This window comes from Myotis myotis, unplaced genomic scaffold (genome assembly GCF_014108235.1).
Source record: "Myotis myotis isolate mMyoMyo1 unplaced genomic scaffold, mMyoMyo1.p scaffold_m19_p_1, whole genome shotgun sequence".
Taxonomy (NCBI): domain Eukaryota; kingdom Metazoa; phylum Chordata; class Mammalia; order Chiroptera; family Vespertilionidae; genus Myotis; species Myotis myotis.
In genome coordinates this window covers 201955868-201976411 of record NW_023416313.1, presented here as the reverse complement: position 1 = coordinate 201976411, position 20544 = coordinate 201955868, and the positions used below count along the sequence as shown (strand labels likewise).

The window sequence follows — 20544 nt, the reverse complement described above, 5'->3', positions numbered from 1 at the left end:
TGGGAGTTCTGCCTTCCCAGTCTCCACTGACAGACCAAGTTGCCTTCTAGTACACGCAGGGCCTGTCCACAAAATCCCTAAGTACCTCTGTCCACACATCCTGGCCTCAAAAGAGATGGAGAGGAATAGGTCCCTACCGCTCTCTATCAGGCCTCGCCTTAGATAGCCTGTGGCACCTTCCCCCCCCCCCCCCCCCATTAATCCTCACCCGAGGATATTTTCCCATTGATTTTTAGGGAGAGTGGAAGAGAGAGGGAAAGACAAAGAGAAATATCGATGTGAGAGAAACACATCGATTGGTTGCCTCCTGCATGAGCCCGGACCAGGGCCGGGGCTGGGGAGGAGCCTGCAACCAAGGTACGTGTCCTTGACCGGAATCCAACCCGGGACCCTTTGGTCCGCAGACCGATACTCTATCCACTGAGCCAGACTGGCTAGGGCCTTGGGGTGTGAAATCACATGGCCGTGGCAAGCCAGCCATGAAGACCGACAGGGGACAAGCAGGCCTCACATTCTGCAAGTTCTGACTTTTCAGGAGGAAAGGCCATAGAGAGGGAGGCCAAAGAAGAGAAAAGATGAGCACCCATATTTTAATTGTCACCTACTAGGGCCACTATGATGTTTACATCTAGCAAATTCAAAATGACGTTTAAATTCAGCTAAAGTGCATCAAGTTTCACCTAGGCCAGTGATGGCGAACCTTTTGAGCTTGGCGTGTCAGCATTTTGAAAAACCCTAACTTAACTCTGGTGCCATGTCACATATAGAAATTTTTTGATATTTGCAACCATAGTAAAACAAAGACTTATATTTTTTATATTTATTTTATATATTTAAATGCCATATAACAAAGAAAAATCAACCAAAAAAATGAGTTCGCGTGTCACCTCTGACACGCGTGTCATAAGTTCGCCATCACTGACCTAGGTAAACAACTAGGTTGCTTTCAACCCAGAATTCTTAGATTTTATGCTAAAAGGATAAAATAAAGATGCTAATCACGCAGTAGTCAGGTTTTACAAGGACTTCTCTCTTCAACGGAGGGGGAAAAAGACAAGTGGGCATCAGAGGGTTCTACCCTTGGGAAGAGAAGAGAGGCCAGTTCTATTCCTGGGATCCCTGCTCCCGGCTGCCATGTTAGTTCCCTCTAGTTTGATATGAACAGTGCAGGCTGGGCCCAGGCACTCAGCAGCTTGTAAGTGAATGACAAGGAAGTGAATGAGTGGGATTGAATTCTGCGCACCAAGCCCTGTGCCCAGATCTTACAGAGAACGGCATGGAAAGGAGAGATGGGTCTGTGCTGTCCTATAGACCGTAGAACCGAATCTCCGCTGTGCACCATGGGAAGACTATTCATTCTGCACTCTCACCTGTTACCGTGGGGTCTCCTGTGTGCCCCCGCACCAATCTCTACCTCATCTAAACTCAGTGCGCATGGGGTAAGGCCACTTCCCTACGGGGCTGGTGAACCCGCAGCCCATCATGACTCCCTCAAGGCCTTGCCCCTGGGAGTACAGGGACAGAACAGGGACCTGCTTCCCCCTCCTCCCTAGGGCCACCTGCCCTCTTCTCCCTGTCACGCTACGCACATGAGGCCGACGAGGACAGTAAGTCATGCAGAGGCCACTAACACACGCCAGCTAGACCATGCAGCACGGCCACCTCCTGCCCACGCGAAAGCCGCCTACACAGCAGCAGCAGCAGCTCGCGGCCCGCTCCCACGGGCCGGCCGGCGTTCACAGAGGGAAATTTGGAATGTTTTTTATAGATGAGCTACGGTTCCGAGCCAATTTATTTCGTGAGACAGTTCGATGGCCTTCTCCCTGGGCTGCTGCAGAAGATGCACAAACCGCACAGCCCCCAGGGCGGCGGGCGGGTCCTCTCTCCTCGGAGCCCTGCACGGAAGGTCAGAGGCGAAGCTCGAGGCTGGCGGTCGGGTGTGCACCTTCTGCAGAGGGAGCCGCTTGGTCTTTTGCAAATCCATCCCTAGAAGTGAAGCTGCAGACACTTGCAAAAGAAAAGGGATGTGTTGAGGGGGAAAGCACTGGACGCCCTCCCACCCCAGGGGGAAGGGCAACATAAAAGAACTGAGAAAACCAAAGGCACGTGAGGGAAGAGAACCAGCTGCACTTACCACACTGCGAGTGAACTTTTCTAAGGAAGTTCTACGACCTTGCTCACTTTCTGGCTTTAGGAAAAACAAACAAAAAAAAGGTAGGGAGAAAAATACAGGGGAAAAAAATCTTCAGCTTACACGTGGTTTCCAAACAGCACAGCGGCAGCAAATGGACAGAAAAGCAAAACAGGGCGCAGAAACGGGAGGAGAGAAGCAGCCAGCGCTGTATGCGAGGGTCAGTGGGGCAGACAGGAAACAGAAGCCCCGGGAGATGCTGCTCCTTGGAGCAGCGAGGGGAAGGTGTGTGCGCCTCCAGGGCTCATTAAACGTCCTGGGGGCCCTCAGGGTGTGCTGATGGGACGTCAAGAAGTGGCTGAGGGTCTGGGTTATGACTTTTCTCTGAGATTTTCCTGCCCAGATGCAGCTAGAAAGTTTGCTACCTTCAGTGACTCCTTCATGGCCCCCCAATGGCTCTGATTCTGGGTCCTTAGAGTAAGGAGGGTCTACCCATGTCCTTTGCAAAGGGACTTGGACTTCGGAGGAAGGTTCTGGAAAGAAAATGCTCTCAGTACCCAGGCAGGTGACCCCTCCCGAGGTTTACTCACAGTTGGCTGCAGGAGGGGCAGGACTTTTCTAGGGAACTCTTAGCTGAGGGGCCCCCAACTGGGGCAAGAAGAGGCAAAGCCCATGGGCACGCCCTAGGGCTAGGCGCTCACTACTAGCAGAGGAGGAGACAGGTGTGGTGTGCAACTGACTCCCCAGGTTTTCTGCTTGTTCAAGGAGTTTGGGGAGAGAATTATACCCCTGAGACCTACTAGTTTATCCTAGAGCCCTGTCCCAGGGCCTAGAGCTCAAGACTGGGAAATTTGGAGAGAAGACCCGCTCACATGGACACACACACACACACACACACACACACACACACACACACAGCAAATAATGGGAATGAGGGAGCTGAAGAAGCAGCCTTGGGTCTGTGGGTTGCAGCATGTGCCGGGCGCAGAGGGGGCTGGCCAAGAGCAGCCACCGGCCCATGTGGACAGGTCAGAGGGCTCCCTTGGCAGTCATGTCCCTCTCCCCTCGGCTGGCTGCCCAGAGACAGACAGGGCGTTGTAGAAGGAAAACATGACATAAGGACCCAGCACTCAGAGCCAGGCTGGTCTTTCTCCTGGCAAAGGGACCGAAGTTTCCCCACTTGGCCCTGAGTGCCACACCAAGTGTCCGCTCTAGGGAAGGCAGAACTCAGCTTCAGTACAATGGGCAGCCCAGGGCACACAGTTGGCCGAGTCAGGCCGGTCCAGGCCCTGCAGCCAGTGACCTGTGCCTGTCATCCCTGGGCTCTGGCCACCGAGGTGCTGCTGGCAGAGGGGAGCCCTTGGTGGGCTCAGTCGGGTTCCTCTGCCTCGCACGGCCTCTCCCCTCCCAGGATCCTGGTACTTAATTGTCTTGGAGGAACCGTCAAAACCCAGCTCACTCGCCCCGTGGGAACTTGGTACATCAAAGTGACTAACCTTATCTTCCATACTTAGCACAGAAGGTGAGCCAGGGATGAAGGCTGTGTCTCCAGACCTTTCTCAGCAGAAAAGTGAGGCCCATTCATATCCCCTCTCTTAGCAGGTGTGACCTGGACAGTTATAAGCCCATCCCTGAAATCCGAAGATTCTAGGCCTACCTGGAAGTGCCGAGTCACAAATCCAGTCCACGCCTGGAGACTCTCGGGCGAAGTGGGGGGAAAGGCAAGTTTTGTCACTGTTTTTGGAAACAATTAACCCCTAGCTATTGACAGGGTGTCAGCATCTGGGAGGGCTTTCTGTCACAAGAATGGCCCTTAATTTGGGGGTTGGGCGGATACTCCCAATGAATTTCACTGGCAACATTTCACAGGGAGGCCCTGGGTTCCTCCTCGGTGAAGTCTCCTCTACGGAAGGATCTGCAGGCACAGGCATGCCAGCCCTGCCCAGAGCTGGGCTGCGTTTTCTCTTTGTGCTCAGACCCACAGGAGACGGAACGGCCTCTCGCTGCTGCTGGGCGTATAGATGGGCCCAGGCAGCTCAGCCCACAGAGCCTCGGGATTTCCCCAAATTGTGATCAGTTCTGGGTCTTGAGCCACAGAAACAAGAAAACACTTACTTGGACATTCTCCCGTGAGATCTGGGCTGGAGACACCCAAAGTCTCCATAACCTTCCTTGAAAAAAATGGGCATCAGACCTTTGTCGGAGCATCAGCCGCTCCTCCTCCCGCCTCTTGCAGGGAACCGGCAAGAGGCCAAGATTCACATTCTCCATCACAGGAGTGACACCTGAGAGGCCCCTGCTGAAGAGGTGAGGCCACCAAGAAGCTGGGTTTCTGACGATCTGGCTATTTCAGGTTCCTTTACTGTTCCCCAGACTATCAGGGGTGTCCTCAGGGCCGCCTAAGGGCAGGAGAGCAGAATACATATGCTCATGGAGACTCTAGAGTTATGTGGTACCAACCAGATATGCAGACAGGACCCTGGCACAGGAGGTGGACAGAACACGGAGGGAGAAAGGCTACGTGACCCAGAGGCAGCCCACAGAGTGTGGCGATGGACACCACGTGCTGAGGGCCTGGGGTCGGAAGGCTGGGAGCGGAGAAGAAAGGATGACGATGCTTATATTCCTTAAGGCGCATGGCATGGAAGTCGTGGAATTGGGTGCAAGGAGAGCCACACTGAGCCACACGCGGGCCTCAGATCAGAGCTGGAAAGTGCAGAGGATGTGCAGGAATCATGAACCGCTTTTTCAGCCTCCCCCTTCTAAGGCCCCAGGCCCCTCTCGACTCTTCCTTCCCTCCTCCCAGGAACCCAGATGGGTTCATCCCTGCTTCGGTCACCCCTCACCACCTGCATGCTGAAGGTCCCTGGGTCCCCAAATCCAGGTGCTAAGGGCTGCCGGGAACATGCCATAATTCTCAGTGGAGGAGGGAGAAGGAGCTAGGATTCCGCTACTTCTTGGTTAAGAGAAAACACAAACACTGTGGGCGGATGAGGGAGAGGAAGCGGGTGTCAAGGAGGGAAGAATCCCAGCAATGACTTCAGGTGCCAGATGGCCCCTTTGAAACCTACAAGGTTTTCTCTCCGTCTCTGAGCTGGTGAGGGAGAGACACCTGTGGGGCGGGGGCTGGACTTCCTAGTGAGGGGCTCTCTCTGATTTCCTAAGGGGTTCCCTGGTGTCCTGCCGGCCCGGTACTCCTGTCCTGAGCCACTGTGGTCACACTCCCTGCTGTGGGCACGGCACGCAGAAGGAGGTAATGAGCACATGGAGACAGGATGCCACACCATGGGCCTGGGGGTGGTGACAATCCTAACTGTCTTCCATTGGAGCGGGAGCAGAGAGAGAAGGGAAAGAAGAAAAGAAAAGGTAAATAAAACCCAAGGGATGATATTCTCATTTCACACCAGCAGCAAGCAGCAGGCAAGGATCAATAGTGCTAAGAAAGGCAAGCCTGCCCTTTCCAAAGATACCTTCTTCTTGGCCAGCAGCAAGTCCTGGTAAGCATTTGACCGGAGGAAGCGGGCATAGCTGTCACTCTTCATCAGCTTGTAGATGTGCTCCTGGGAGGGAAGGAGGCAGAAGACACAGAAGGAACTGTCAGCCAATACTAAAGGGAATTACCACCCAACCAGCCACCATTTCAGGAGAGAAATGAACGAAGCGAGGTAAGCTTGTGTGCACCTAGGAAAACTTGCACCGTGCTTGTTTTGTGCTTTTGTCCCACCCAGAAACACCAAAGAAAACATATCTTATCTCTTGGAATAAAAGGCCTTTGAGGATCGTGTTCTTGGTGCCATGTGAGGACGCAGTATTGCTTAATGATTAAACCACAGGCAGAGCAACGAGAAGGGACAAACTATTGACACATTCAACCACTTGGTTGAACCTCAGGGAATTACAGTGAGTGAAAAAGCCCCAGAAGGCTACGCACCATAGGACTCCCCTGAGGTAGCATTCTTGGAGTGAGAAGTTATAGAAACAGATGACAGATTAGTGGTTGCCAGAGATTAGAGATGGGAGAGGGAAGGGAGGTGTGATTAGAAGACAATAGAAGGATTCTGTGGTGATGGACTAGCTCTGTATCTCAGCACGTCTTACACATGTGATAGAACTGTACAGAGCTAAACACACACATTACACATGAGTACCAGTAAAATTAGGAAATCTGATAAACTCAGTGGATGTAGCAATGTTGATATCATGGCTATGACGTGATATCAGTTTTGTACTACAGTTTTGTACGTGTTACTGTTAGGGGAAACTGGATAACTGGTATATCTCCGTATTATTTCTTAATATATATATATATATATATATATATATATATATATATATATATATATATTGATTTCAGAGAGGAAGGGAGAGGGAGAGAGAGATAGAAACATCAATGATGAGAGAGAATCGTTAATAGGCTGCCTCCTGCACGCCCCCTACTGGGGATCCAGCCTGCAACCAGCATGCGCCCTGACCAGGAATCCAGCTGTGATCTTCTGGTTCATTCTTCAATGCTCAACCACTGAGCAACACCAGCCGGGTTGTATTATTTCTTTCAACTGCACTGGAATCCAGATACATCTCAAAATAAAAAGTTTAATTAAAAAAGAACTCCACATGCAACGATACAATTGGATCGGTTGTGCATGTCCAGGCCACCAGCTCATCCTGGAAGGGTGCCCTTGGAAGCAGATCATGGGGTACGTGGACAAGTATGCCAGGCCTGAGGCTCATATCCAGGAGGGCAGATGCTGTGGCACGGTGCCTTCTCTTCTCCTGGGCTCCTAGAGGTATTTACATTCTGGCTTTGGCAACAAATTTCACCCTTGACTTCCAGCTAATCCCATAGCCTCCTGGTCCCTTCCTAAAAGATCTGTCCTCACTAAGGACAGAGAAAGCCTGGTTCATTAAAAGAGGGTGTTTGTCCATTGAAAAAGGGTTATCAGTTGAAGTGGAATATAGCTCAGCCGCACAGGAAGCCTGGCTGTCGCAGGAAAGGACCTGTGAGGAGAGTGGGTGGGTGGGATTGTCAGGTAGATGGCCTGGTAAGGGAGCATCTTCCCAGATGCACATCATAGTTCACCCTATGAAGCTGGACCAGAGCTCCAGTGCTCGGGAGAAGGGAGAGCTGGGCAGGGAGGAAACGGCTCAGCTGAGTGCTGGACTGGTCCTTAAGCGCCTCTTCCTCCGGAACTCTTCCCAGGGGAGGGGTGGGAGGAGGCACATTTCAGAGATACCTGGCCAGACTGCTGGCACAACCCAGAGGAAGCTGGGGCAAGACCCTCTCCCTACCCACCACAAAGGAAAGTGAAAGCAGAGAGCAGGAAACCCCTTGGGCCCCATGTGGATCCCTCTTCGCCCATCTTCAGTTGGACCATAAGCAGACCTATCTGGGCATCAGCTTCAATCTTCCTCATATTTGTAAAGGCAGGGTGCAGCTCTATTAACAGGAATGGGCCCTCTGCAGGGAGCCAAGTGGAATTAACTAGTGGCTTGGATCACAGCCTGCTTTGGTAGTCCAGATGTGTTCAGATTTCATACATTTAGTGAGAACATGCCTCGCTGTTTTCCTGTAAATTTCAGACAAAAGTCCGGCCCACTCTAGTTTTAAGTTCCTCGAGGGAACAATATGTTTTTATCTCATCTATGCATAGCATCCAACACAGGGTCAAATGTTAGTGGAACTTACATTGTTTCTTGGTTCACAGAAATGCTTGTTTGAATTTAATGTTCAACACATTTGCAGGCTCCATACTAGTTTTGGTTTCTGACCTGATCAGTTTCTGCTCTCTGCTTGGGAGGTGAGTGGGGATCACGCTCAGTCCCCGGGAAGCCCATATGTGAGCATCTTGGTCCGTCCTGATGGCCGCAGAGCCCAGACTGAGGGACATGATGGTCTTTGTTTGCATTTTTTGTCTCTTTAAATTGTCCTAGCACTTAATTCTTAGGTACAGCAGTAAAAAAAGAAGGATCGCTTTCTTACCCTTTGAGACAGCATGGAGGGACCTGGAGAGTATTATGCTAAGCGAAATAAGCCAGTCAGAGAACGACAAGTTTCACATGATCTCACTCATATGTGGAATCTAATGAACAAAATAAACTGATGAACAAAATAGATCCAGAGACATAGAAGCATGGAACAGACTGTCAAATCTCAGAGGGTAGGTGGGGGTTGTAAGAGATCAATCAAAGAACTTGCATGCATATATGCATAACCCATGGACACAGGCAATAGGGTGGTGAAGGCCTGGGGAAGGAGGTGGGGTTGGGCTAGAAAGGGTCAATGGGGGTAAAAAGGGGGACATACATAATACTTTCAACAATAAAGATTTAAAAAATTTTAGGTACAAATGTTAACGCAGAGGAAAAACGACTCACACTGTCTCCTTATCCTCAGCTCAGGCATCACTTCTGTGTGGCCAACATAGCTAGATGGCTCTTGACTCATCTGAAGAGACCTGTCAGTCATTCCTGGACCTCCTCTAAATCCCTGTCCAAAGCAACAGGTCCCTGCCTCTTGTTCTGACTTCTCAGAGGAATCTGAATGCCCAGTATGTCTCACAAAATACCCCATTACCAAGAGGCGGAGGGAAGCCTCTCCTAGCCCAGCCCTTCTGGCCTTGGCAGCAAATTCCACCCCCGCTCCAGCTAATTCGTTCAGCCTCATCATGGCCAGGAAAAGCCTAGTCCACTGAAAGAAAGACCTTATGAATTAAAAAAGAGCAGGATAAAGCAGATGCCTAAACACTTAATCACACAAATACATCAGCAATTATTTATTGAGCATCTTGTAGGTGCCAGGCCCTGTGTCAGGCATTGAGATTACAGCCTGAAAAGTCAGAAGAGGTCCCTGCTGTTGTAAAGATTCTATGAGGCAAGACTGATGCACAAAGATCATGGACGGCTGCTATCTAAGTCGTCTCAGACCCAAGTCACTATTTAATTTTGTTTGGCTCCTTGCAGGGGCCCATTCCCATTGGTAAGGTCACACTCTGCTTTTGTAAATATGGAAACACGTTTGAGCTAAAGGCTACAAAGAAGTGAACGTAGAGAGTGCTGTGAACGGGTGTGAATGACCAGATATGGGGAATTGTTGTCTATCAACCAGAAGGGTCCTCATCAGGGTAGGAAGGTCTCAGCAGACAGAAATGGGAATTGAGGGTAGGACAGCTTGGTCTTGCAGCTGTAGAGATTTGTCAACCAGAGCAAGGAGGAAGGAGAAGCAGACAATGGTGGTCTACTCTTGGGGGTGGGGGTGGGGGTGGTGTCAATGTGGGTCAGAGGAGTGGTTATGCATCACTGTTGTCCTCCCCAGGTCACATGGACAACATCACAGCCAGAACCAAGGTGGGGGTGGTGTGGGAAGAAAGCAGGAGGGAGAACATGGCCTCCTGAAGGTGGGTTGCATAAGGTGATCTTACTCTGCCAACCCTGTTGCTAGTCTCTGGCCATCACCAGGACAGTCTCAAATTCCCCCGTCAAAGCAGATGCAAGGCGTGGTCGGAGAAAAGCAGAATCAAGAACCTCTGCAGATCTCCTGTGCCCCCTGCAGGGCCGGGCCTTTGCCCCTCTGGACTGGGCCTTCCTTTCCCACAGGCTACAGATCCAGGACTCCTCCACCCACCTCTCCTCCCCCAAGCAAAGCAATGGAGCCTTTGATGTACCCAGTTCTGGAGCTCTGTTCCTTCCTCCTTGCCAGCTTTGTCTTGGAAACACAAAGACAGTAAACAGGGGGTGGGTGAATGGAGTACTGAGGTTTTTCTGGGAATGAGAATTAAGATAGGACTCAGGGTCTTTGGCCAGTTCCCAAATGCAATGAGTTTATCACTGCCAGGGACAGCAAGTGTACAAAGCTTTTGGCAGTGACCTCTATTGATTTATGGGGGGTTCTGGTTTGTTTCCCCTGCTCTGCAGACAACCGTCTTAAAGGGAAATGTATATCCAGAATCCGCAAAGAGCAGGAGAGCCACCGGTAACACCAGCCATCCCCTCCAAGAGAATTCCCGAGGGGCTAGAGAAAAAGGAGCTTGCACTTTTCCTCTTCTTCTTTCCCTGGTTTTATCTTTTCTCCCTCTCTCCTCCCCTTCCTCTGTGTCCTTTTTTCTCTCCCCTCCCTCCCTCCTCCCCTCCTTCCCTATCTTCCTCCCTTCCTCCCTCCCTATCGCCCCCCCAGCACCCCCCTTCCTAAAAAAGAGATGATGAGTTGACTATGAAAGCAGCACCACCAGGGGCCACACCTGCCTTCCTGACATGGGGGAGGCACCCACTCCAGCGTGAGATGGCTCTCCATAGGCTGAGAAACATGCTCTAGAGCTCCAAGTCTACTGACCATCTCAGCCACACTGCCCAGAGGGGCTTCTCTTCTCCACCCTCATTTCCCTCCTGGGGCCTGGCCCTGGGATAGGGAAGGGGGGCAGGTTGGCCTGCCTGGGAGGCGAAGGTGGAAGCAAAAACAACTGACATCAGTAGGGCCCATGGCACATGTGGGGGCCGGAGGGAGTGAGCAGGGCAGGCTGTCTCTAAACCACACCTGCCACAAGTCGATGTTTGGCCGGGACAATCCTCATTTGGAAATCTCCTTTGTTTTTAGACAAAACACAGGGACCCTCACAAGCGTTGGGAAGGTGACCAATCAGACAGTTGCCTGAGGCCTGGGGCCCCAAGCATGCTGGAGCAGTGAACTTCAGAGCACCCTGTTTCCTCTTTGCTGTGGGTCCCTAAGACAGCTGAGATCTCATTTCCCAGCTCTGGGACGGCTGCCGAGAGCCCGTCCTGTGAGTCTCAAGTGTCCTACTTTTCTTTCCCAGGTGCATGTGCCTGTCTCTGCCCGCCGTCCCCGAGCTTCCTGGAACGACACGCAGACTCTGGGACGTGCTGAGTCCCTTGGAGGAAGGTGAGGCTGAGGGGCAGAATGTGATGCTGCTCTGTGGGGTGGTGCAAAGGGAACTGGGCTGGCAGTTCAAGGCCTGGATTCAGGTCCTGACTCTGCCTTTTCCCAGCCCTATCACCCAAGCAAATGAAGAAATATAAGTGAAAGCACCGCAAAAATTATATACATGTAAGGTAATAAATATCCCTGGACTTCATGGCGGGACTGTTCTTGCCAGAAGTGGATGGGGATGAGAGGAAAGGCCGAAGGTTCCCGGGGGAGGAGGAAAGGTGAGCAGAGCCCAATTATTTTAGTTGCTGTTGTTGTTTGCTCTGAATCAGTGCTTATGTTTAAACCAACCTGTTTTACAGATGAGGGTATGAAAACTCTAGAAGGTTAAGTGACTGGCTCAAGTACAGACCAAGAATTTGAACCCAGAACTGTATGACTGCAAAGCACAGCTCTTCCCTTGCAACATGCTGCTTTTCACTGTCCTTGAGTCGGGAGTTTGAGGGGAGTTAGTGGTGCATGGCTGAGACAAAGTCCTCAATGTGGGGCCAGCAGAAATGGTAAGGATCTCCTCTCGAGTCCTAATCGGAGCCACCCTAGTAGGAGACCGCTGCTCCCCATTCCCTTTTGGGAACCATTCGCTACCACCATGGTTAGTGATGGTAAGGGATAGGTCATCCAGGGTGACACAGGCTCTGGTGTCTCACCTCACAGGTTGTGTACAACTTGTCTTTCATACCAGAGGAAGGTGCCCAACCTGGCAAAGCTCTGGGGCCCTTGGGAAGTCATAAGCATCAAGTCTGTATCAAAAAAGTTACCCAGGCCGAAACTGGTTTGGCTCAGCGGATAGAGCGTCGGCCTGCGGACTGAAGGGTCCCAGGTTCGATTCCGGTCAAGGGCATGTACCTGGGTTGCGGGCATATCCCCAGTAGGAGATGTGCAGGAGGCAGCTGGTCGATGTTTCTCTCTCATCGATGTTTCTAACTCTCTATCTCTCTCCCTTCCTCTCTGTAAAAAATCAATAAAATATATTTAAAAAAAAAAAAAGTTACCCAGGAGATCTCCTTTCAAGAGGCTCTTGAACCTCTTAAACGAAAGGTCTTCAGACCTTAGGCATGGTTAGCCAAAGCCTCAGGAAAATTAACATCTTTTCCAACATAGGTCCTACAGGAGGACAGAGGGCGGGACTGCACAGTGGTGGAGAGGACACATCTGCTTAATAAACACAGGAGAGGCATCACGGCAATATGGACACCCACTTGGGTCAAAGACAGTAGCTTCTTGTCCTCATGGATGCAGCTTTGGATGACCATCCTAGGATCATGTGGATCTTAAATAAGAAGCCCCCATTTGAATTTCTTTGTCCTTCTAAGCAGGGCCTCAGAGGACCTTTTCCACATAATGCAGCATTCAAGTCATAAGAGGGTGTAAGAGTAAATTATCATTTGCCTCTACCCTGCAAAGCATCTGGATAAACATGTTTAATTTAACTGGCCAAAGGGCACAGCCTATTGATGCTGTTCAGTCCCCATGCTTAGATAAGAGTAGCTTCAAAGTTAGCTTTGCATATTGCCTTTTAGCTGCCCAAATATCAGGGGCATTAACCTAGCTGTTTTCCTTTTCCTCTTCAAGGTCATGGGGCTTGGTGCAAGAAATATATGCTCTGAAGCCTCAACAAAAACACTTTGCAATTTAGTTTTCTGATGCCTTCTCTCCAGGAACTACTAGTCTGTGTGGTAATAAACAGAACCCGACCACAAACAACTGATTTGTTCTTTTCAAAATGCATCCCACCCTCTGTGGTTCATCTCCCTGAAATAAAACCACCCACAGGACGAAATGAGTAACTCCTGGAGCAAGCAGAGCCGTGGCGTTCTTTGTTAAACTATGTCTGGCATGGGAAGTCTATCAGGAAATGCCCTCCAATCGAGGATTAATATCAGGAAACTTGGTGAGTCTTGTGATACTGGCACACAATGCCACCACCTCCGCCACTGGGGCACGGACGAACAGCTTCCGCCAGGCCAGGAGACTTGGATTTCTGAGGCATTGATGGTGAACATAAACATGTGCTCCTTCAGGCTCTGGTGTTTAAACAATCAAATGTTAGAAGCCTTGCATTCCTTAATCAACTTGCTTTTAAATATCTAAGGTTAGGTAATCATAAAGACTTTTGACTAAAGGCTTCTTGTCTGTTCAAGATGGGTGTAGACTTCAGGGTGTGTTTTTCAGCTCTTGCATTATCCTGACCTCATTTTGGCTTTGAGATGGCTTTTTGATCTTTTCATGCACAGATGATGGCCAAGTAGAGTTTTGGTAACTTAGATTGAAGTCTGCTTAAGGGAAGGAACCCTCCTATGTATAGTATATTCCAAGAGCCTAGAACACCTGTACCTTACATGGGGATTCCAAATTTTGCTGCATTGGCATATTGGAGACATTTAATTAACCTAGTATTGATCACCTACTGTATATGTCCCCTAAGGTTATTTGACAAGCTTTTTCAAAGTGAAAAGTCAAGCCCTAGCTGGCTTGGCTCAGTGGATAGAGCATTGGCCTACGGACTGAAAGGTCCTGGGTTTGATTCTGGTCAAGGGCACATGCCCGGGTTGTGGGCTTGATCTCCAGTGTAGGGCACACAGGAAGCAGCTGATCAATGATTCTCTTTCATCATTGATGTTTCTATCTCTCTCTCCTTCGCCCTTCCTCTCTGAAATCAATAAAAATATATTTAAAAAAAAGTTAAAGCAACAATATATATTTTTTTAAAAAGTGAAAAGCCAAGGGACAAATTGCCCCCCCCCCCTCTCTAAAATGATAGGTACAGCTGAGAGTGCTATAATTCTGGGCTGAGTTGTCAAGAAAAAAATTTTTTTAAACCTAACTATGTACAGAGCATTACTTCGGTGTTGTAGGGACTTATAAAAGGAAAAGAAGACAAGACCAAATGCCTACTCCCATCAAAGAACTTTTATATCTAGAGGTGCTGGAGGCTCAGACACTGTGGATTCAGGGCGAGGTGGGCATCTCAGCAGATACCATAGGTCAGGAAAATAGTGGGGCTTGGACAACTAGGAAGCCTATGAGAGAACCTGCAGGGAACAAAGCCAATGGGCAGAGTTGGTCCACCCCATTCAACTGTCAATCCATTTGATGAACAGATTTCCAATCCAATCCAATCCAATCCAATCCAATCCAATCCAATCCAATCCAATATCAATGAAGTGTTTTCTTAGGCCTGCTCTGTTTTGTTTGTAAAGAATGATGTACTTTTAGACAAGCTCTGCCTAATGGCAAAGAGCCACTGGGGCCTTCTAATTCCTTTGCAGTTCCCTCAGTATAGAATTCTATAGCCCACAGGTCAAGGTCTCCCAGCTTCAATGGGAGAGTGGATGTTCATGAAATGGATGGATGGGGTGAGAGACGAATTGAGCAGACCCAGTGACACAGTCCTTGGAACATCATTGGATGTTCTGAGACTTTAAAAATTCAAGCGAGGCAGACACTGCACCAGCCAGTGGCCTCTCATCTCCCTCCTGCAGTCTGTGGAGGCTCTGGGAAGAGGCAAATGCCCTAAGGAAGCCTTAGGTTCTTGGTGCTTCCTGTGGTTTCAGTCTGTCCTCCAAAACATGCCAGCAAAGCTGTGGACCGCACGCCCCGAGATTGAGATGTCGCTTGGCTCTAGCTCACTCTGCCCACCACCATCTGCTTCCCCCTCTTGTAGCTCAAAGCCTTCAAAGCTTTCCTACTGTCCTCAGGGAGAAAAAATTCATATTTCTTAGGATGACCATCTAGGCCCCACAAATATGGCTCCTATATATTTTTTTCAGCATTCCCCCCTCCCCGCCCCCCCCCCCCCCCCCCCCCCCCCCCCGCCAAGAACTCCTTTCAAGAGCAGGCATCTTCTTGGGAGAACTCTTTTTTGATCCAGGTTGGAATTAGGAGGCCCCAGGGAATGCAAGAGACATTAAGGTTTGTGAGCACACATGTATGCATATGTAGCACTTTTTACTTATATAATTTTCAGGGCTATTGGCTCATCTGATTCCTCAAAAATCCTTAGAGGGTTGAAGAGAAGACACCACCCTCATTGTACAGATGAGGAAACTAAGGCACAAAGTGAAGGTCCTTGCCTGAGAACATAGCAAATGGGTGGCAATGCGGTCCTCTGAGGCCCCACGGCTGGAAATAGAGATTTCAACCCCCGACATAAAGAACTGAGTCCTTTAAAAAAAAAAAAATCATGGCCCATTTTTCCTTTTTTTCTCCTCTCACAAGGCTAGATCTGTGAAATTGGAACAACACAGCAAACAGCTGAGGGCTATGGTCACAGCCCACAGACCTTTATGGAAGATTTGGTCTTGGCCCAAATTTTCAAAAAAGCCAAATGGATCAGCAAAACACAAGTGCAAATGCTGGGCTCCTGCTGACAGGGTAGCTTGTGAAATATTTCCACAGGAAGCAAACACAGGCAATTAACTTTGCTATAACAATGCATGTGGTCAAATGAAAACCGAATCCTCAGCGAGAGCCTGCACCCTGCCCCAGTCCCCATTTCAAATGGATCCATAAATCTGGCCGGGCCTTCATCTGACTACTGACCCCTAATAATAGGGCACATGCTCACACTTCCATCGGCATTCTGACTGGGGTGGGGGGCGGGGCGGGCTCTGAGAACCATTGTGACCAGCTGAGGAAGCCACCCAGAGCTCCTGATCCCAGGTGAGGTCGGGCCTTAGGTGTCACCATTCCCACTTGTCAGATGGGCAAGCTGGAAGAACGTCGATGTATAATCCTAGACAAAGTATGTGGCAGAAGTAGAATCAAAGCCTGCTCCTTGACATTGGGGACCACAGTTTCTACAGCTCTCAGAATAACAGCCAAGTCCTCAGCACTGACCACCCAGGGGCAGTGTGATCTGAACAGCAGACCCTTGGCTGGCAAGTTGGGAGAACTGAGTGCAAGTCCTGGCTGGTAAGGGGTTGCTAAGGATCTCAACCGCCTTTCCTTACCTGGAATGTCAGCATCACAGCTGTGTAGCCGGTGCAGGCAGCAGAGGGGGCCAGGAAGGGTAAGGCAGTGTGAGTGCCATGGTGCTGGCTGACTTCTCCTTGGTTCACTCTATGCAGAAACCTTTGCAGATGGGGGGTGAGGGTAGGGGTGTGGGGTGTGTGGCGGGGTTACTGTTACCACAGCAAAATGAAGTCTCCTCTAATCTACTCTCCCAAATAAACTGAAGATGAATCACTCCCAGCCCTCTATCTCTAGCACTCTAGATTTCTTGAAGCATTTCAATGATTTTCATGCATAGGAATCTGAAACTATGGCTTGGTGCTCAAATCCAACCCACTGGCTATTTTTTTTCATCTCTCTCTCTCTCTTCCTTTCCCTTCCTTCCTTCCTTCCTTCCTTCCTTCCTTCCTTCCTTCCTTCCTCTCTCTCTCTTCCTTTCTCTCCCTTCCTCCCTTCCTCCTTCCCTCCCTTCTTCCCTCCCTCCCTCCCTTCCTTCCTTCCTTCCTTCCTTCCTTCCTTCCTTCCTTCCTCTCTCTCTCTCTCTCTCTCTCTTTCTTTCTCCCATTCATTCATTTCTTTATGTCCCGCAAGCTAAGAATTATTTTACTGTTTAAATGGCTGAAAAAAATTAAAAGAAGAATAATACTTCATGAAAAGTTGTATGAAATTGAACTCTGTCCATAAAGTTGTTTTGGAACATAGCCACGCCCACTCGTTTATATTATTTACATTATGTTGTTGGAGCGTAGTTGCTTTTATATGACAGAATTGAATAGCAGTGACATAGACCATATCACTCACAAAGGCTGAGCTTTATACTACCTGGCCCTTTACAGAAAAGTTTAGATTTTAACCAACCCCTGGTTCAGTGTAAAAGGCAGGCTACAGAATCATCCTATTTGCATAATGACCCTATACATTTTAATTGAGGAAGAAAATACCCTAGAATAGATGTTATCTCTGAGTGTTAAGGTTATGTGCAATTTGAATTTTTTCACCAAACATGTTAAATATAAAAGTATAAAAAATATTAACAACATTAGGAAAATAAAATAGTAAATATTTGTCATAGTCTACAGTAGGTCAGACACTTTTAACTGCTGACATGCTTCATTTCACCTAATCCCCTTCTTACCCCCATGCATAAGTTTCTCTGTCCTACAGATGAGGAAGGGAAGACTGAGTTTGAGTAACTTGCCCAAGGTCACAGCACGAGTTAGAAGCAATTTGTACATTTATGGTGGGAACACACAAACAAAAGAGAGCAGGTTGGAAACAGAAATTGGTTTAGGAAGAGTGTTTTGTTTGAATTCATAGGAGACCAATCATAACAGATACTGAGGAACTTAGAGATGCTTAGGGTACCCTCACATCTAGCATTCCTCAAGAATGAGATATAATGTATTTGGAGGTAGCTGAAAAACGGCAGCGCACTCTACCAACAAAGGCTGTGTATTCAGAAACCTGTCAAGGCACAACCTGCCAACTCTCCAAGACTGCCCATCAAATCCTTCTGGAATTGGAAACCACATAAATGTCAAGAATAGAGGACTGATCGACTAAACTATGGCGCTTCCACACAATGGAAGCTATGCAGCAGTGAAAGAACCAGGTGAGAATCATACTGTTGCTGTTGCTGTTTGTGTTGGCATTATGATCTCGAGTCTGCTCTGTGGTAAAGCAGGATAAAGCTAATGAGCAATTACATAAAGTCTGAATGCTATCACCCATGGCACCCTTGAGAGCCAGGATTCTCAGTGTAGAGAAAGGAGGCACAGATGTGAGAAAGAAGAGGTTAACTAAAATCCCCTGTTGTTTTCATTTTGAATAGGAAGTATCAGTATGAACACAGAATGTATTTTTATCACCAACAACCACCACGTATTTCCTAGCTCTGTCCACAGAAGAGGCCCAGAAGCAATGATCAACTCAGGAACAATGAGCATCCCCAAGTGCTCAGGTTATGGTCCCTAAAGACCATTTCCCTCTAAGACAGCGGTTCTCAACCTGTGGGTCATGACCCCTTTGGCAGTTGAACGACCCTTTTACAGGGGCTGCCTAAGACCATCCTGCATATCAGATATTTACATTACGATTCATAACAGTAGCAACATTACAGTTATGAAGTAGTAATGAAAATAATTTTATGGTTGGGTCACAACAGGAGGAACTGTATTTGAAGGGCCAGAAGGTTGAGAACCACTGCTCTAAGAGAAACCAGGAATCTTTGGAGGAATGGCTGGTTCCAGGTCTGGGGCAGCCCTGGAGTATCTTTGCTTCCTTGTTATTTGGATGATATCAGACTACTGGAGTCATGAGAAGGAGCCAACTGGCCAGAGATGGCACGATTCAACCATCAATAACAATAAACAAAATGGATTAAACCACACCAAGAAATCCTAATTGGCCACCACTGGTCAATGATAGTAAACCACTCATTATTTTGATAACTGGCAAGTAAAGGGAAAGAATCAAACATTTATCTTTTCTTTCCTATATTACCGGGTAATCAAATAATAGGGGTATTTGACTATTTGTATTTCAGCTAATAAGAGAAGAAAGAGTGATAGGATTAGGACACTACCATTTTACAATCTCTCATTAACTAGTGGACATAAGCAATAAACTCCAGTGGCTGCTAATACCACAAAAAGAGAGACAACTGGCACAGTACAACCTGAGTAGTGTTGCCCACAAAAATCAAACGTAAATATGATTAAATATCCAAATAAAACTACCAATTTATAGGAGATACAGATGGTAGAAGAACATGCTACATAGCACCACGGAGCTGCAATCAGAAAAAAACCCAGACTGTGGGAATCTCTACAGGACAAAGAATCCAGTTTCTTCATCAAATAAATTTTGAGGTGGCAGGGAGAGGAGGGGGATGCAGAAGAAACCTATAGACTGAGGCATGTAGAACTCAGGCCACACAATCTACTGGGATGTGTGGCCCTTGTTTGGATTCTGATTTTAAATCTGGGTGAAGAAAAGGCACTCATGGAACTATTAGAAAGGTGAACACTTGCCTGACGCTTGATGATATTAAAAGATTATTGCTAATTTGTTGAGATGCGATAATGGTATTGTGGTAATTAAACAAAAGGGTCAGTTTCTCTTAGGGATACATACCTAAGTATTTACAATAAAATTATATAATGTCTTGGTTTATATATATGTGAATATATATAATTTTAAAATTGCTTTAAAATAACCCAGTGGTGGCTGAAAAAAGTAAAGGGGCACACAGAGAGAATGAGGTCAGGCTTGTATTGATGCTGAGGCTGGAAGAGGGTCCATAAAGATTTGTTGCTCTGCTCTTTCCACGTTCCAACATTTACAAGTGTCATCATAAAACATTCAAATAAATCCTTCCTAATGTCATGCTCAGAGAGATAACACCAAGGCTCAGTGCACCATAGTTCCGACCAGCATCCCTTTTCTAATATTTCAGGGATCACGAAGGGTTGAGCTTTGTGCTTTAGCTTTTAAGGGGGGGTCTCCATCCCTTCCCTCATCAGGACAGATCAGTATTTGCTTAGGAGCCTACATACTAGTACATACACATACACAAATCTATCTGAAAAAAATATTTTTCATGACAAATATTTTGCTTTGAAGCTGCAAAGGGTGTGAGGGACTGGGACTCCATGCAAAGACACAGAACAAAATCTCCCTGGCACAAGCATTCAGTGGAGTTCATGGCCAGGGTGGAAGAAAAGAAGGTTAAAGTGTTGAGGTTGGTGGGTGTTCCCATCCTGAAGTTCTAAGCAAACAACCAGGCAAATCTGGATGACCAGGGACACTGGTTGTGCTTTCATGGCATTATTCGCATCGGTGCCTCTGAGATTCCTGAATTTGATAGCACCGTCACCCCCTGGAGGGCATACGTTCCAAGACCCCTAGTGGATGCCTGAAACCATGGAGAGTAAGAAACCCCAGTCAACTTCTTCAGCTCTATTGGAAATGTGGCGGCAGCTTCTTCGCCCGCAGACGCAGCCTCTCCGGTAATTTTTGTGCTTTTCAGTCCAAACCTATTCCTGAATTTGTGTGCCCATCCCTTCCTTGCAGTAAATGGCTCCGTGTCACTTGTTTCAGGGGGTCCCGTGCTGAAGTATTCGTAGAGACTCACGCTTTCGGGCGCAACACGTTGCCATCCACACACCTTCTGTTCATGTCTTCCACCCACAAGCTTGGTGCCTGTTCCGTCTCAACTAAGCACTTATCACGCATTTTGCAGCTTGAGGTGCGACAGCAAAATGAACACGAATTTCTTTTTCCTTCACAATTTCACGGATAGAAGTTTCATTCTTACCTTAGTTCTTAGCAACCACAGCATATGATGTTTTTTCTTTCCTTTCTTTTTTTTATTAAGTGGAGAACTTTTACCTTTTTACTTAAAGGAAGCACTTTGCGATTTCTCTGTGGCAAATCTGAACTGCCAACATCACTACTGCTGGCCATTATTAAGGGGCCATTATTAAGGAAAATAAGGGTGACTTGAACACAAGCTCTGTGAAAC

At 48.1% G+C, this 20544-nt stretch overlaps 1 protein-coding gene across 10 annotated transcripts in view; it reads right to left on the bottom strand.

The window, feature by feature from the left end:
- The window catches only part of RGS6 (regulator of G protein signaling 6), a 487886-nt gene that overhangs the window by 24245 nt on the left and 443097 nt on the right, over positions 1-20544 (bottom strand). For 5 of the 10 annotated variants that reach the window (XM_036311823.1, XM_036311859.1, XM_036311830.1 and 2 more), the window contains exons 16-17: positions 5602-5691; positions 2135-2188 (exon numbers count right to left, since the gene is read on the bottom strand). In XM_036311823.1, the coding sequence (XP_036167716.1) occupies positions 2135-2188; positions 5602-5691 (144 nt within the window). Of the gene's footprint in view, positions 1-962; positions 2008-2134; positions 2189-5601; positions 5692-20544 lie in introns of those variants that run through there. The other 5 variants (XM_036311896.1, XM_036311905.1, XM_036311885.1 and 2 more) reach the window with 4 other exon arrangements.